Source organism: Neomonachus schauinslandi, chromosome 7 (assembly GCF_002201575.2).
Source record: "Neomonachus schauinslandi chromosome 7, ASM220157v2, whole genome shotgun sequence".
In the NCBI taxonomy this organism is placed as follows: domain Eukaryota; kingdom Metazoa; phylum Chordata; class Mammalia; order Carnivora; family Phocidae; genus Neomonachus; species Neomonachus schauinslandi.
Genome location: NC_058409.1, coordinates 82,935,932 through 82,953,766, shown reverse-complemented (window position 1 = coordinate 82,953,766; position 17,835 = coordinate 82,935,932). Strand labels below are relative to the sequence as shown.

The 17,835-nt window shown below is 37.8% G+C and overlaps 1 protein-coding gene across 1 annotated transcript in view; it reads right to left on the bottom strand.

Annotated features, from left to right (window-relative positions):
- Positions 1 to 17,835, bottom strand: part of MAN2A1 (mannosidase alpha class 2A member 1) — a 166,283-nt gene that overhangs the window by 87,589 nt on the left and 60,859 nt on the right. The window contains exons 6-8 of the mRNA XM_021701469.1: positions 9,483 to 9,656; positions 6,552 to 6,738; positions 2,101 to 2,278 (exon numbers count right to left, since the gene is read on the bottom strand). Coding sequence (XP_021557144.1) covers positions 2,101 to 2,278; positions 6,552 to 6,738; positions 9,483 to 9,656 — 539 coding nt within the window. The remainder of the gene's footprint in view (positions 1 to 2,100; positions 2,279 to 6,551; positions 6,739 to 9,482; positions 9,657 to 17,835) is intronic.

Here is a 17,835-nt window from a genome sequence, read left to right as displayed (position 1 = left end):
ACATGTATATAAAAACATGCACAAAATATTCAAAATGGCTTTATTTGTAATACACAAAAACTGGAAACAACCCAAATGTCCATCAATAATACAATGGACAAATCGTGACATATTTATCAAATGGATATTAAAGATAATATACAGTATTAAAAATGAATATACTGTGGGGCGCCTGGGTGGCTCAGTTGGTTAAGCATCCAACTCTTGATTTTGGTTCAGGTCATGATCTCAGGGTCATGAGAATGAGCTTCACATTGGGCTCCGCACTCAGTACAGAGTCTGCTTGAGAGTCTCTCTCTCCCCTCCCTCTGCCCACCACCCCCCCCCCAGCTCATTCAAATCATTGCCAAATCTTACAAAAGTAACCTTATTTTCCCTTCTATCATCATGGTTAGTGTTTTTTCTTTTGAAATGATACAAGAAGGAAATCTTAAGTATGTGACCCTGAGACCATGACCTGAACCAAAATCAAGAGTTGGATGCTTTTTAAAGTGACTTTACAAATTGCCCTACTGGGCAAAGAAGGAAATAGGTAAAATACAAAAATCAGTACTTTAATTCTTTAGAATGAGTGGTAGATCCTTTTATGGATCTCAAAACCATTCACTAGGAAGATGTACTTAGGGATAAAATACCCATCTGCATATGCCATCCCCTAAGTAAATGTTCGTGTATCAGCTTCATCTTTGAGGAGATTATAGAGATGATTTAAACATAGACCTAAAGTTCATAATTTGGTAGAAATTCAGTTGTTAGTATCTTGAATACACCTGGCATTTTATTTAAGTTTATTTAACTATTTAATATTTACATTTACTTAATAAACTTGAATTCTCCCTACATAAAATGTGACCTATCATCAGCTTTCTAATTTCCTAAACAATAACATCTCTTCCTTTCTGTAGTATTTCCACAAATATTCTACTGTCTCATAGGTTAGTATGTGAATATAATAAACACGTTGGGTAATTTTCTCATATAGGGTCTAATATAGGACTCTTGTTTGAATCCTGACTCATGAAACATATGCTTAAAAAAAAAATGCCTGTATGTGATCAGGAAAACCTGAATCTATCTGGATATATGATAATATTGAATTATTGTTAATTTTTTAGATATAATAGTGGCATTATGACTGTATTTTTAAACAGAGTCCTTATCATTTAGATACATACTGAAATGGTTAAAGATGAAACCACATGACTACTATTTCCTCCAAAATAATCCCTGGGAGAGGGTGAGAGAGGACAGTGAGGCACAGCTGAAGTGAGAGTGACCTCGAGTTGATCAATGTGGTAGCTGAGCTATGGATATGGGGAGGCGGGGGTCAGGGGAAGGGTACTTAAGTTGTTCTCAAAACTTTAGGGTACATTCAAAATTTTACAAAAGGGGAAAAAAAAAAAGAGAAAGAACTACAGGTAAATGATTAATTTTGGAAGTCTTCTCAACTAAGAAAGATGCTAGTGTATTCTCTGGACACAAGACATTCATTTGCGGGGCGCCTGGGTGGCTCAGTCGTTAGGCGTCTGCCTTCGGCTCGGGTCATGATCCCAGGGTCCTGGGATCGAGCCCCGCATCGGGCTCCCTGCTCGGCGGGAAGCCTGCTTCTCCCTCTCCCACACCCCCTGCTTGTGTTCCCTCTCTCACTGTGTCTCTCTCTGTCAAATAAATAGATAAAATCTTTAAAAAAAAAAAAAGACATTCATTTGCAAAATTCATGACACGTTCATCTGCATTGCCCGTCACATTACTAAAATCACAAGGATGCAGCCATCAGAGAAACAAACTTTTGATGCTGGTAGAAAAACAGGACATCACTGAAAACTGAAGATCACAACTTAGTAGGTGCATATTTACAACTACATGAAAGTAAAGTCTCTTTAATGCTGTAGGAATGGGGGGAAAGGGACAACTTCAGAAATGCAACTAAAGTACTAGATAATTTTCCTCTTTAAGAACTACACTCTTACATATGAACTACATATTCTAGGAAATACTGGGATGTGGGACAAAGAAACTAAAGCTGTTGTGTTTTAGCCTCATTTAATAATGAAGGCTCAACTTCAAATACAGTATCATAATTAAATATTTTCAAATTACCTTAACATTATACTCAGGATGAGAATTCATATAATCAAAAAGCAGCTGATAATTCTTATACTGATGATCCCATTCTATGCGTTCACAGTAGCGAAAATCATCTCCTAGTGGGGCCAGGACAACTGTAGTACGGAAGAGCTTTGACTTCTTTCGGTACTGATCTAGAAGCATCTCAGCCCTACAAAAGAAAAAGGAAAATAAGAATAGTACTAAGAAAAGGACAATGGGGCAACTCATTAAAAAGTGTATTATGTTAAAAGAAATTGTTGTATATTTTACCTGTATTCTGGGTTAGTATGATTTATAAGGCAGATTTTTTAAAACTACTATACTAATTTTCATTATCCACTTAAAATATTCATAAATTTTGGGGTGCCTGGGTGGCGCAGTTGGTTGAGCATCCAGGCTTTTGGTTTTGGCTCAGGTCATGGTCTCTAAGTCATGAAATCAAGCCCCGCATCAGGTCCTGTGCTCAGCGCAGAGTCTGCTTGGGATTCTTTCTCGCTCTCCTTCTGCCCCTCCCCTCTGCTCTTTCTCTCTCTCTAAAATGGATAAATAAATCTTTTAAAAAACATATTCATAAATTCTTACCAGAGAGAAAAACGCACAGTTTTCCAATGGATTATCCTTAGAGAAATAAAGTCACATACCAACTTTGACATAAAATTACTGGTAACATCAATGGCCTCCTGAAGCCCGGCCATAGACACTGGATCCCAGATTGCCTGTGTTTTAAAATAATTTAGTCCAAGAAGACAATAAGGATTTCTTATCTATATAAACTTTGAAGTTGGCTTTGACTTAAGATGCCTTTCTCTAATTTGATCTAAACTTGCCTGATTACACATAAAAAAATTAATAGTTTGAATGAAACCAATTATAGAACCTGATTTCCTCTTCAAAAGGAAGAAAAACAACTCACTTAACACCTGCCATCAATAAACTGGATATCTGTCAGTGTCCTTCTCAGGGCTGATCAACAGATAAAGTTTTGGAGATCAAATAGCTTTTTTGATTTCTACCTTCCTCAGATCTAACCCATGAGTCCAAAGGTCAGCTAAATACTAAATGTGCTGATGTGTTTTTATATTTCATATTCCAGTATTCTGCAGAAAACCTTTGGGGTTGAACTGCTGAATGCTGAACTGGGGTACCATTTGAGGAAGTCTAGGAATACAAAGTATTTAAGAGGAATGGCTTATAAAAATGAAATTAAATAAGCGGATGAAGAACTCCGAGTAGTTCTCTATGTTTGTAATGCCAAGCTTAAGAAATCAGTGATAAATGACTAAGGTGCTTTTTACCCAGTATTCCAATTTTCATTTCTAGGGTTATCGAGAAGTTCCAATTCACAATATAAAAACTTATGAAAGAAACTCAAAGACCATCAATAATGGAACGAAGTATTTTATAGAATTAAAAACATTTAACTAAATTTAGAATCTCACATGATCTTTTTATACTGATAGTCTCTGAAACTGCCTTGCAAATATTAAATTATTAGCAAAATTCAATAACTTGGTGAGTAAAATATAACCATAATGTTCTTACATAACATAGTTTTCTGAGATTAGCATTCAGTAGAGTACTTAATTTTTACTAATAATTTACTAATATTCCACACTTAACCAAAAATAACCTTGGATTATTAGTTATAATTAAAAAATACACGTCTAATGAGATTAATCAAATAGAAAGAAAAATAAGAGAAAAAAACCAAACATATAAATCAGATATGAGAAAGATACACTGTGACTGAGCATCCAATCAGATTCCTCTAGGCAACCAGCATATTTAAATGAATGCCAAGGTTTACTACTAGATATACCATATTTTGTGTGTATATGCATATGACACATAAGAGGAAAGAATCACAAACATTAAATGTGACTCTTCCATTCAGCATCTGTCCTAACTCCCAAGCTCCTGCTCAGAAGGTGTCAACACGGAATTCAAGAGACCAATCTATACTACCTGGTAGAGAGTGGATATTCACTAAATACATTGTACACTAATGCCAAATGAAATGACCAATATCACACTTGAAGATGTGCAGCAGCAATCTGCTCTTCACTCCTACCAGGTTAGAAATGTCAACTTAACTAGAACCAAGAAAAAAAAATTTCCTAGAACATCCTGTATCATTTGACACATAAATCACCATCATATGTAAAATACGTTGTATGAGAACAAAAACTCAACGTGATAAAGAATGGTACCTCTTTATTTGCGAAGTAGAGGAACCTGCTGAACTAAACAGTACCAATTTTATCATCTGTAAATTGTAGTTAAATTTCATTTTCTTTAGGGTATTAAAAATCAAGTGCCACTAAGCTGGAATGCCCGTGTTTGCTCTCCATTAATCACAAAGTAAAAAGGACGGTGATATCTGGATGTGAAGTAACCAGTAAAGATTTCAAGAATTATAAGAAGTTTTTAAAAAAATCTACATAAGTATTAAATAGACTCTTTCATCTCTATGCCCCCAGGTGCCTGGAAATCACTTGCAGATTCACTGGAACTGACTGAGCACAAGGTATGTTCCTGGGGGGCAATCTTTGTAGTGTCAGATGGGACACAGCAAAAGGATTACACAAAATAGCTTCCCCCCTCCAATAATGCACTTTAAACAGGTACTCTCAGCAACACCCAAGAAAGAAAAAGAGGAGCCTCACAAGGTCTTTGGTGCACTGGGAGTCCCCAATTAAAGCATCTGGTTACCTTCAAAGAAATTCCCTATCTCTGACCCCCTGAGCTATGCTGCCTAGCTCTATACCTTTTGCCACATAATACACTGGATTATTCTCCTCCGCCTAACTAACCTAAGCCCAGAAAGCATGCTATTCACTCTTCCTCACTGATCTTCACTGCTGTACGAACCAATAAAATGAAACCAGGTTGATCCCTAATCTTGGGACAGTTTTTCAAAATAACTATAAAAATCAGATTTTGCTAGAAGCGATCTATGGCTTCAAGAAGGCTGCCATGTTAAAATACTTTTGTGTGTGCCAGAGTGAGGGGCCCTCAATGAAATATTTTATGGCCACAAGGACTGACTCAAGGCAGAGACTCAATCTCACCTTCTCCTTCCACACAGCTTTTAAAGAAGCAATTTTTAAAATAAATAGACTTGATAGTGCACAGTGCAAAGATCTTACTTTATTTAAAAGGCTTTATCATTGTGCTTCGAAACCACCTGGGGGCATGGTTATGTTGGCACCCTATTCTCATTTTGTTGGGCTGGAGATTTTTTGAAAGCTCCCTGGGTGATTTGGGCAGCCATGCTTGGTAACTACCGACCTGCCTCATCCTTGTCCATTTAACCCTCCTGTGGAAGGCAGGATACCTGGCTTCTTCTTAGCAATTCACACGAGCGTGGAGTTCCCAAAAACCATCAAACTTACAAATGGTAAAAAAAATTGCACATAATTATTGTTATACAATTAGTGTACACAATATGATGAGTTTAAAAATATTCCTACACTCGTGTTGCCATCATGTTATTGAAAATTTTTTAAGGATAACATGTACAAGAACCTAGGCAGAGTAGGTTTTCAGAAACCAGAAATTCCAGGGTCTTAAAAACAGTTAATGAATGTTGTGGTTTGCAGAATTTATGGCTGTCATCCTACTTTAACTGTTTATAGCTACCCCCCTCACTCTCAAAAATCTCCTCATGTGTTTAATAAATAACATGATCGACCTAAAAAAATAAAATAAAAGCCTGTATCATTTTTCTGCCAGAGGTGAGTGGTTTATATTGCAACACAATGTTTTATTTAAAGGCATTATACACCAGTAATTTTTAAGTGAAGAAATTAAACTTTAAAAGCACACAAATGACAAGTATAGGTAATGAGATGCTTCCGTCATGAGCATAATTTTCTTCCTAAAAAAAATGATTCATTCCTTTTTTATTTAAGTAATTATCTTTAAGTATAAATATTCCTAATTAAAAATTGTAAGTCAAAAATATCAGAATGATCGAAAGAATGCATTCATCAGAGCTGGGCAGCATCCACTATTATTGAAATTGTATTAAAAGAACAGATAATTATACTCTTTATGTGTTCCATTTCAATAAACCTGTTTTTGCAGTTGGGTTGCTTTTCTTACCAATGTATACAATAGAGACCAGAAGTTTTATTATCAACTAAAGTATGTGAGATCAATCAAAAGCAGCAGAAGGCTTTTATAATGAGGGCAAAGGAGAGGGTAATAACAGACTGTTATAGGTTCTCCATTGTATATTGATCAACTGTTGTTCATTTTCCATTAAGTTATAACACATAAAAGGCACAGTCAAAGCTCTGCATTTTTAAGTTGCTTTAGATCTGGTTGAATAAGTACCTTGAGCATGGATAATGTTGGCTACTGAACCCTTTAGCAAAGAGCAGCAGAGTTGTTGCTTTGCTCAAGATGCTGTCTTAATGAAATGCATATTTTCATACCTCTTTTGGACATTTCCAAGATGTATTGTTTCTGGGGGGACTCCCCAGGGACAACCAAATCTGCCTCCGGGAAGCCGTTTAAAATCAAACTGGCAGCATATTTTAGGATCAGGTCCGCACGTATGAGGGATGTCATAGCTGTAGAAAGGCATCATGTGGCAAAAAATATCTGTGCCAGATCCCAGATCTAAAATAAAGAGCCAACAGACAAACCTGGATTTATAAATTGTGTTTTCCCAAAACTGTTCAAAATGCCAGTACTTTCTACATATATAATGCAAGCTCCACCCTAAATCTACAACCTACTTAACTACAACTCATACATAAACTCCAGTGGCATTTAAAGACCACCAGCCTGAAGGAAGAGACTCACATCTCAGTCTCTCTCTACCTCCTCTATCTAAACTGAGCAGAGACCCATCACGGACCAGCGTCTGCTGGCCTGGAAAGATACAAACGAACAGAAGCAAAAGTTATCCCTGGCTCATCCAAAAATATGGGCTGTGTCCATCCCTGGCTGCCAGCTCCTTGCCACATCTGTCCCCACATCAGTAACGGGACACACTGGGGAAGACCATGACACTAGCTGCAGAGGAAAGGAGAGGAGGAGAGAGGAAGAGAGTAAAAGGAGGAAAGGAAGAAGTAGGGAGGCTTGTGAGAATGCTGGGCAAATTCCTATCTATTTCTCGCAGTGAGGAGAAGAAAGGGCAACCGGAAGAGTTCACAGAGTCTCCCCGTTGTTCACCAATGAAGAGCCACTGGGACTTTTCACCAAGAAAGCAGCACAGGACAAGGGGAAGTACTTCTTAAAACCAAAACAAACAAACAAACAAAAAAACCCAAGAATAAAAACAAAGCAAACAAAAAATATACTGAAAGCGAGCACTGGTTCCTGATGCAGAACTGTCTTTAATTAAATCCCCAATGCCAGCAAGTGTTGTTATCACTGCCCTTGAGAGGTCAGAAGCCTACCACCCAGTGATGGAGGACTTGAGCAAGGGTTAAAAATGGTTACCTTTTAGGCTCCTGACCTGTAAATACCTCTCCCTCTTTATTTATAAAGTGTGGATTTCTACTTTTCAGCAATGGGTTATATACTGCTTTTATGACAAAGACAGACACAACAACGAAAACAAAAAAGCAACACGCACGTTTTAAAAAATGAAAATAACTCCTTCATTAAGAACCAGAACACACAAAGAAGCTCAAATGAGTTCCAAAACATAATTTTGAAGCAACATGTTCAAATCTATCTGGTAAGTGCTAAAATATTCCAGTTCTATCTCATACTCCATTTAGTTAATTACCAGCTCTTTTCCAAATTTTAAAGCTTTTATAATTTGTATATTTTTGTGCTGTCAGTTGCTTCACTGAATCACACTCGAGTGTGACATCACGGATGCTGGTCACTAATGCTTGCTAACCGCACAGAGGCCCTCGGTGACAACTCTTCTTCCCTTCTCCGGTAGATCAAAGACACTCAACAGCCCCACTCCTTCGCCTCACCCATACTATTTAGCAGCTCATTTACATGTTTCAGTTTATCTGCTGCTGTTGGTCTTGTCTTTTATCAAATTAAGACTATAATTTCCTGATAAGCAAGGAAGTTTTCTATATTTCTTCCAAGCATGGTATTAAGTACATAAAAGTACTCAGTACTTTCTTGCTGATTGATATTTATGGGCAATTTGAATGTAGGCAATACTGTTAAGTAGGGCCTCTTCAAATTAACAATCCCTTTTTTTTAATTAATATGCTCTTTGCATTTGATCAAACTATACAGGATATAACCCCCTACAAGTTCTCGTTTTCCCTACAGGTTTTAATTTCCAGAATAAAAAATTATTAGTTAATTTCTTTCCTTATTGAAAAAACAGCAGTACGTATAAGGAAGTTACTGTCTAGATTTACAAACGATTTTTTGAAAACACTTAAGGGGGGATCTAACTTACACAGGAAAACAAGTATGATGCAATGCAGTAATTTCTGAACATTGTTTTAGCAACGAAACCCTTTTTGTGGATGAAATCTTACTGAAAGCCCAGTACCGGGAAAGCAGTGAATGGCAGGGGCTTAAAAGCCTGGGCTTCTGAACTACACAAAGCTGGATTCAGATCTCGCCTCTGTACCTACTACCTGCACGACTTTTGGCAAAAGGCTTCACAGCTCTAAGCATCCATTTCTTCACCATTTAAAAGGGATAATGAGAGAACAGAAGTTAAAGGATAAAGATCTAGTGAGAGAGCAGATATAAAGCATACAGTACAATGCATGGCCCAGAATAAAGAACTCAATAAAGAAAAAGAAATAATAAGGTATTCTGAATTAAATGGGGGTTGGGAAAGGCAAAAACCTCTCAAGAAGCCTAAATCTTGTCTCCTTCCCACCCCTCAGCAAAGAGCTGTAGAAGTATGACCTTGGGAACACCTGTGCACCCACAGAATACAGCGTGAAAACAAGCAGGACAGGTAATAGGAGGGCTGTTCAGGAGGACAGGATTAATGGTTTAAAAGGCAATTCTTACTAGATGCAGAGACAGGAAAGACAGAAGGAGGAAACACAGGCTGAATGTGAAATAAAGGACTGGATATAAGTTCTCACACATGTTCAACTTTGTGATAAAACAAGTCCTTTTCAAAACAGAAGCATGTAAAAGCATTATTTGCAAAAGACTAATTCCTTACATTTATTTACTTCCTTTAGGCATAAAAAAGAATCCACAGTGTTCTATAGATAAATATCCTCACCACTGCTTAAGAGAATCTTAACACAAATACACTGGGAAAAAAATCGTAAGAATGTATATCTTGAAGCAACCTAATTTTCAAGACTGACACTCTGAATAAAGCCCGTAACAGGAGGAGTTCATAACCCTTATGAAATAACATCTAGGTCAAGTGAGATCTTCCACTTTCATCACACCCTACGTACCCCAATTCTGTCTCCAAAAAAATTCCAGCGTTTTATGCAATGCAAAATGTTTTTTAACTGCATAGTGAACTCTCTGAATAAGCATGTGAGAAAATCCAGCGCGTTTGAGGAGATAAGCCATTGTTGGTGAATGTCCAAAAGGATCAATAGACCAACCGGACCGAGGTTTCACTCCTGTCGATAAAGAAAATAAGTGTTATTTTTTTAATTGATAATGAAATGAAAAGAAGTCACAATCCATTCAGAGCCATCAGAGTTCTATGGTATTCTGGGTCTGAGGACAAAGCATCTGCCCAGCATTCCCCTTTAGCATACATTCCCAGCAGGGCTCCCAGACGGGAGGATGCTGCCGCTGCCATGTCTTCTTCCCAGGCAGAGGAATCGCACTAGAGGTTAATCAACTGGCACTGAAATCAGCACTCTGCCATCTCATAGATACTAGAAAGCTCCTGCCATTTAATGGAGCTAGAGAAACAAACAGGACCTAGCCCCCATCCTTCTAAGACCTCACAGTCTTGTTTTCCTTTGAGGTGGATAACCCAGCAACTTGCTATGTAATAAAGAAAAGTAAGCTAACTTATTTCAACCTGGACTCCTCAATCCCAATGTTAAGGAATTTTCAGGCTGTCTTTCATACCTCACAATAGCTTCAAATCATCTTTTTATACAGTAGCAGAAGTGACCAAAATAACTGCACCATATTTCATTAAATCTTAGTGAAATATAATAAAATTGTAATATAATATAATGCTGGTACTTTCTCTCTACCCAGAAAGGATTAATGGAATTTTCCAGAACTGACTAACAGCAACTGTTAAGAGCCATTGACTAAAGATATAGCTCAATTTCACATAGGGTACAATGTAAAAAATAAACATAATAAATGTAAAGACTGGAATTAATGAAAGAAGACTAGTCATCTGGCATTATACAAATCTGATCTTTTTTTTTTTTTTAAAGATTTTATTTATTCATTTGAGACACAGAGATACAGAGACAGAGAGAGCATGAGCAGGGAGAGAGGCAGAGAGAGAGGGAGAAGCAGGCTCCTTGCTCAGCCAGGAGCCCGATGTGGGGCTCGATCCCAGGACCCCGGGATCATGAGCTGAGCCGAAGGCAGACGCTCAACCAACTGAGCCACCCAGGTGCCCCCAAATCTGATCTTTTATTTATTCAGGATACTCAAAAGCAAACTTGTACATACAACCTATAGAAATCTATAGACGTAGTATTACTATGTGCATTTTTTTCAAACACCTGGTTAGCACTTCCATATACCTAGACTATGAGAGGTTCTAGGATTACAAAAATGAGTTTATCTTGATCCTGACTGCACAGAATATCATGCAAATAGGTTTAACAGAGAGTATCAGAAAATGGAGGGGAGGGAAGAACTCTGCGGAACAATCTTGAAGATGAACACAGAGCTGGGAAGCCAGCAAAGGAGACTGAGGAGAAAAAGTCAGAACTCTCAGAGGACCAAGAATATGTGTCAAAACTCAAAGAACTGACCACATATTTTTGCGTTTCACATATGTAATTCACCTCTAAAAACTGTAAAGAAACCTTTTTTAAAAATATTTTATTTATTTGAGAGGGAGAGAGAGGGAGAGATCACGAGCAGGGGGGAGGGGTAAAGGGTGAAGCAGACTCCCTGCTGAGCAGGGAGCCTGATGCAGAACTTGAACACAGGACCCTGGGCCAAAGGCAGATGCTTAACTGACTGAGCCACCCAATTTAGCTCATATTTCTGTGCTGTCAGTTGTTTCACTGAATCACACTCAATTTAGTATTTTTGGTTTTTTGTGGTGGTATGGTTTAACAATTCTGGAATTACTTTTCATGTATTCTAAGGTTGAGCAAATTAAGACCAGGGAGCCAGGGTTCACACTGTTAAGGAACTATCAAATATGTAAATGTGGGAGAGCAGAATGTACTTTAGGACCCTGACTTGAAATAGGAGGTATCAGCACTAACTTACAGTTTTGTAACACACACCCACACCCACACCCATTTTCTAGCTCTGCCCCAGGAGGGCCTAGATACAGTAACACCTCAGGACCAATGAGCACACCTTAGCTTCTAGATGATGACTTCTAAACACTATGCTCTATTAAAAATAACCTTAAAGAAATGGCTCATCCCAGGACGGTGGCTGGGAAAATAGAAAATAAGCCTGGAACATATACTTACAGCATAAAGTAAAGAAATGGTCAAAGAATCATTGGAACAAATTAAAATAACTCAGGAGACAGCCTGTAGGGGCTTCCACTATCCAAATGTGTGACAATTGGGGCATCAAAATAAACAATGATAGTACTGGGTTATAACCCATTGAATAAAATAAGAAGCCACGAGATCCATGAGCCCTAAATAAAAAGAAAATAAAAAAAGAAATAGGAAATAAAGGAAAACAAAAAGGAAAGGTATATTCCTTTCAGTAGAATGCCAACTAATAATTATAGAAGGAATGACAGAATTAGAAAACCATCAATGGATCCTAAAACTACAACAGGCAAGTCTGATGAGGAACAGGATATTTAGCTAATCTCAATGTGTCCCCCACAAATAAGTTATTAATTAAAGAAGAAAGATGTAACAGTACAGCAAAGAAACTTAAGAGACCCAAATTAAGCAACTGACCAAGGCTAGCAGCACCAGTATTAGAACAGGGAGACATCATGTGCCTCCTGACAGGATGCACTGAGGCCAACAGAACATCACTGCAGTGATACTCGAGCAAAAGAAGTAGATTGGTTTAGGGGCACCTGGGTGGCTCAGTCGGTTAAGCGACTGCCTTCGGCTCAGTTCATGATCCCAGGATCCTGGGATCGAGTCCCACATCGGGCTCCCTGCTCAGCGGGGAGCCTGCTTCTCCCTCTCCCTGCCACTCCCCCTGCTTGTGCTCTCTATCTCTCTGACAAATAAATAAAATCTTTAAAAAAAAAAAAAGTAGATTGGTTTAGGTTAGGAAGGAGGGAAGAAGGGAGGGAAGGAAGGAAAGTGGGAAGGAGGGAAGGAAGGAGGGAGGGAAGGAAGGAAAAACAACCTGAAGCTAATCGTGAGGAAATGGACATACTCAAATAAAAGGACTTTCTACAACAAAGTCCTGCACTCCTCAAAAATATCAAGGTCAAGAAATTTTTTAAAAAGGCTGAGGAGCTAGCTGTTCCAGATTAAAGGAGATTGAAGAGATGTGATAACTAAATGCAACACATGAGCATGGTTGGATCCTGGACTTCAAGGGAAAAAAAAAAAGCACCTTTTATTAAAAAAAAATGCTATTGAGAATTTGAATATAGCCTATGAATTTGATTACAGTATTATATCACTGCTAACATTCTGGATTTGATAACTTTCTTCTGGTTACATAAGAAAATGTCCTTTTTTTAAAATTTAACTTTTTTAAATTTTGTTATGTTAATCACCATACATTACATCATCAGTTTTTGATGTAGTGTTCCATCATTCATTGTTTGCGTATAACACCCAGTGCTCCATTCAATACGTGCCCTCTTTAATACCCATCACCAGGTTAACCCATCCCCCCACCCCCTCCCCTCTAGAACCCTCAGTTTGTTTCTCAGAGTCCATAGTCTCTCCTGGTTCGTCTCCCCCTCCATTTCCCCCCCTTCATTTTTCCCTTCCTGCTATCTTCTTTTATTTTAACATATAATGTATTATTTGTTTCAGAGGTACAGGTCTGTGATTCAACAGTCTTACACAATTCACAGCACTTGCCATAGCACATACCCTCCCCAAAGTCTATCACCCAGCCACCCCATCCCTCCCACCCCCTACCACTCCAGCAACCCTCAGTTTGTTTCCTGAGATTAAGAAGAAAATGTCCTTATTTTCTTAGAAAACACACAATGAAGTATTGGAAGATAAAGAAAGAAGATGCCTCCAACTTACTGTCAAATAGTTCAGAAAAACATGCATTATGAATCTAAGTACAGGACATATGAAAGAGCCCTTCCCAGCTGTCATGCAGCTTTTTATAAGTTTGAAATTATATCAAAATTAAGTTATAAAATAATAAAGGATTGCAATGTCCCAAATAACAAGGGCGGAATTAGCTTACAAGTGAGAGTAAAAATCACCATCAAATTCTACAGTGATGTGAGATTTTAGCAACGTTAGGGATGTTTTCCCTATCAAACTCACATGATCCACAGGAGCAGCAACCTAGCTGCAGTGGACTTAAGAGTCCCTGGGAGGTGATGATACAGAAAAGGAAGAATGTAAACCATATTTTTTAAAACTCTGACATGAAAGGAGGTGAGAGCTAGGCAGAGACCTAGAAAGGACCCCAGGATCCCACTAGGGTTTTCCTTGGTATGGTAAGTACTGTTTTAAAAGGGGTAAGGGGCAAATTTAGGTAAAAGCGCAGCATAAAAAAGCGCCAAAGTTTTATAAAGGGTATGTTTGCCAATAATACCAGGAAAGATCATGAAAAAGATTTTGTGCCATCAAGCAAGATTATCAAAATACATAATAAAGTAAAAATTGTTAGGAAAAATGACAAGAAATGGTCATTAAAAAGAATAAAATACACCCCTCAATTTTTGACAAACCTAACAGACTTAAAAATTAGAACATAAGTAATATGAATAATATAATTAGTCACTGGATTATTCCAAGTACATTTAATATTAAAGCTTAAGAGAAGTCAGGGAACAGTTAGAAAAACAGGTATTTTGGGCAAAAGACAATGTTGGTAACTCAAACTTCAAAAAGTTTATGATATTTTGGGCAAAAGATAATCTTAATAACTCAAACTTCAAAAGGTTTATAATGATCATATTTGCATAACAGAGATCACAAAAACAGAAATTAACAAAAAACGAAACAATTTAAAAAGCATTCCATGACCAAATATAAAGTATCCAAAACAACATGCTGTTGTTCTAAATTGCTTAAAAAACAAAACAGAACATGAATTTACAAAATGCAGCCAAAGCTACAAAAAGATATTCCATTTTCTCAAATGTGTCCATTATCTAAATGTAAGAGCTAAAAACCATAAAGTTCCTAGGTAAAAACCACAAAGTAAATCCTATGACCTTAGGTGAGACAATGGTTTCTTAGCTGTGACATCAAAACACAAGTGACAAAAGAAAAACTAAAATGGACTTCATCAAAATCAAAGCTTTTGTGCATCAGAGGACACCTTCATGAAACTGAAAAACAACCCACAGAATGGAAAAAAGTATTGGCAAATCATTGTCTGACAAGAAACTAGCGTCAAGAATATGTAAAGAACTCTTACAAGTCAACAATAAAAAGACAAAGAACCCAAATGTAAAAATAGCCAAATAATTTGAACAGACATTTCTCCAAAGAAGATATATACAATAGCCAATACACACATGAAAAAACGTTTAACATCATTAGTCTTTAGGGAAATGCAAGTCAAAGCCACAATGAGGGACCATTTCATACACACTAGCATGGCTAAAATAAGAAAGACAGTAACAAATGTTGCACATGTCCAGGAATTAGAACTCTCATACATTGCTGGGGGGAATGTAAAATGGTGCAGCCATTATGGAAAACAATTAGGCAGCTCCTCAAAATGCTAAACACAGAGCTACCATATGACCCAGCAATTCCATTCCTAGGTATGAACTCAGAAGAAATGAAAACATATGTCCTCACGAAAACTTACGCTAGTGTGGGGTAGGGGGATGGGATAATTGGACAGTGGTCATTAAGGAGGGCACTTGATGTAATGAGCACTGGGTGTTATATGCAAGTGATGAATCACTAAATTCTACCTCTGAAACTAATAATACACTATATGTTAACTAAATTGAATTTAAATTAAAAAAATATATTTGCTGGGAAAAAAAACCAAAAACCAAAAAACAAACAAACAAAAAAAACCTTACACAAGTGTGTATAGCAGCATTATTCACAGTAGCCAAAAAGGGGAACACTCTAAATGTCTAGCAACTGAAAAAAGGAGAAACAACTGTGGTCTTTCCAAACAAAATAGTATTATTCAGCTATAAAAAGGAATGAAGCACTGACACATGCTACAACATGAATGAACTTGAAAACATCATGCCAAGTAAAAGAAGCCAGTTACAAAGGCCATATTGTATGATTCGGTGTATGTAAAATGTCCAGAAGAGTCAAATCCATCCACACAAAAAGCAGGTGAGAGGGCTCCTGGGTGATTAGTCAGTTAAGCATCCAACTCTTATTTAGGCTCAGGTCATGATCTTAGGGTCCTGAGATTGAGCCCCATGTCAGGCTCTGTACTCAGTGGGGAGTCTTACTTGGATTCTCTCTCTCCCTCTGCCCTTCCTCTGCCCCCCCCCAACACACTCTCCCTGTCTCTAAAATACATGAATACATCTTCAAAAAAAAAAAAAAGTAGATTGGTGGTGGCATGGGCCTGGGGCAGGGAAGGGTGGAGTCAAGAAAGGAGTGTGACTATTAATGGGTAAGAGATTTCTTTTGGGGATGTTGAAAATGTTCTAAAAATAGAGGGTGGCAACGGTTGCACAACTCTGTGAACAGACTAAAAACTACTAGTTGTATACTTTAGGTGGATAAATTTTATGATATTGGAGACAATACAATTTTAAGAAGAAAATTTATGCTGAGCAAAAACTGCTGGATCCAAAGGAGTCAGTCCATATATACGAAGTTCTGAAACAGGCAAAAATAATCTACAGTGATAGAAATCAGAGAGCAGTTGGCTGCAGGAGAGTTGAGGAGGATGAGGGAACTTTCGGGGGTGATGAAAAAGTGGTTTAACTGGGTATATATATTTGCCAAAACTTGAACTCTATAGTTAAAATTTGCATGTTGCACTGCATAGAACTTATATGTCAATAAAAGCTAAACATAAAGAAAAAAATCCCCAAACTGAGGTTTATAAAAGAAATATTCCTGGTTTAGAACATAATTATTTAAGAAAAGTGGCACTGTGTAGGGGGTCCCTAAGTCTGCCACCCCCATTTAGTGAGCTGTTAAGAAAATGTACAGGACTCGGCATATGGTCATACTCACAGCTATGACTTATTACAGTGAAAGGACACAATGCAAAATCCACAAAGGGAAAAGGCACAGGGGGCACAGTGTCCACGGGAAACCAAGCACAAGCTTCTAAGAGTCCTTTCCCTATGGAGTCACACAGGATGGGTTCAATCCCTCCATGTTGTGACAACAATTGAAACAACTGTGACAAAAGTGAAATGCTACCAAACAAGGAAGCTCCTGAAGAGACTCAGCGTTCAGGGTACTTGTTGGGGGCTGGTCATGGAGGCATCCTCAGCCTAGCAGTACATATTAAGATTCTGGACTTCCAGAAGGAAAAGAACTCAATACATGATCACAGTAGCATCTGTGATTAGCATAAACTACATTGTTTTTACACAGTTTAAACACAGTGAAACAATTCCACAGTATCTGTGTGGTAAGGATACATGTTTTTTATTGGACTTACTTCTTGGCATTTCTATTTTTTTCCTATTTAAAATTTTTTTCTGTGTTAGAGATAAAATCCCTGCCATCCCCATTCATTCTTTCTTTATATTTTGGAATAATTCAAACTTAAAAGAAAAGGTTTAAGAAAAATATGAAGAACTCCCATAAACTCCTCCACCAGATTTACCAATTATTAACACATTTGCTTTACTTTTTCTTTTGCCATATCATTGGTGTGATTGTTGTTATTAGAATAAGCTGCAGATATCACACCTGTATACAAAAAAGAGATAACACAGGAGGTCTGAAAGTGCTATCTTTAGAAAGGTCTTGCTTGGAAGGTTTGCCCTTGGCTGGTGTCTGGGGACCTGGATTTCCTAAATGCTATAAAATTGTACTCAGATACGAAATATTTGAAAAGAATTACATACCACATTGCAGGATGCAAATATTAGGTACTGCAAAGATTTAAATGAGTCCCATGTTCTTACCAGTTGTAGTGAACACCTGGTTTTATCAGGGCAGCGTCCTCTTCCCCATGTCTTGTGGTAACAAGATCCCTCTTTCCCATGGAGGACCTATTCACATGGTTCCAGTGGAGCGGACCATGCCTTCCACAAACCCCTCTCCCGCATGACCATTTCCAATAAACTGACTAGGGCTTGATGATTTCAGCCCCTATACCTCTGGCCACAGAAACTGGCTCAGAGTTATGCACTTAATCCAAAGTGAGACAATTAGGTAAGGCATTAAGAAAAACTTCTACTGGGAAGATGAGAATCCTAGTTGCCTATGGCCCTCTTACTCACCATGTGAAGAGAACCAGGAGAAGACTAAAGCCATGCAAAAATAAGCAGAGCCAAGTGGAGCCTGGGTGGCTCAGTCGACTGAACATCCGATTCTTGATTTC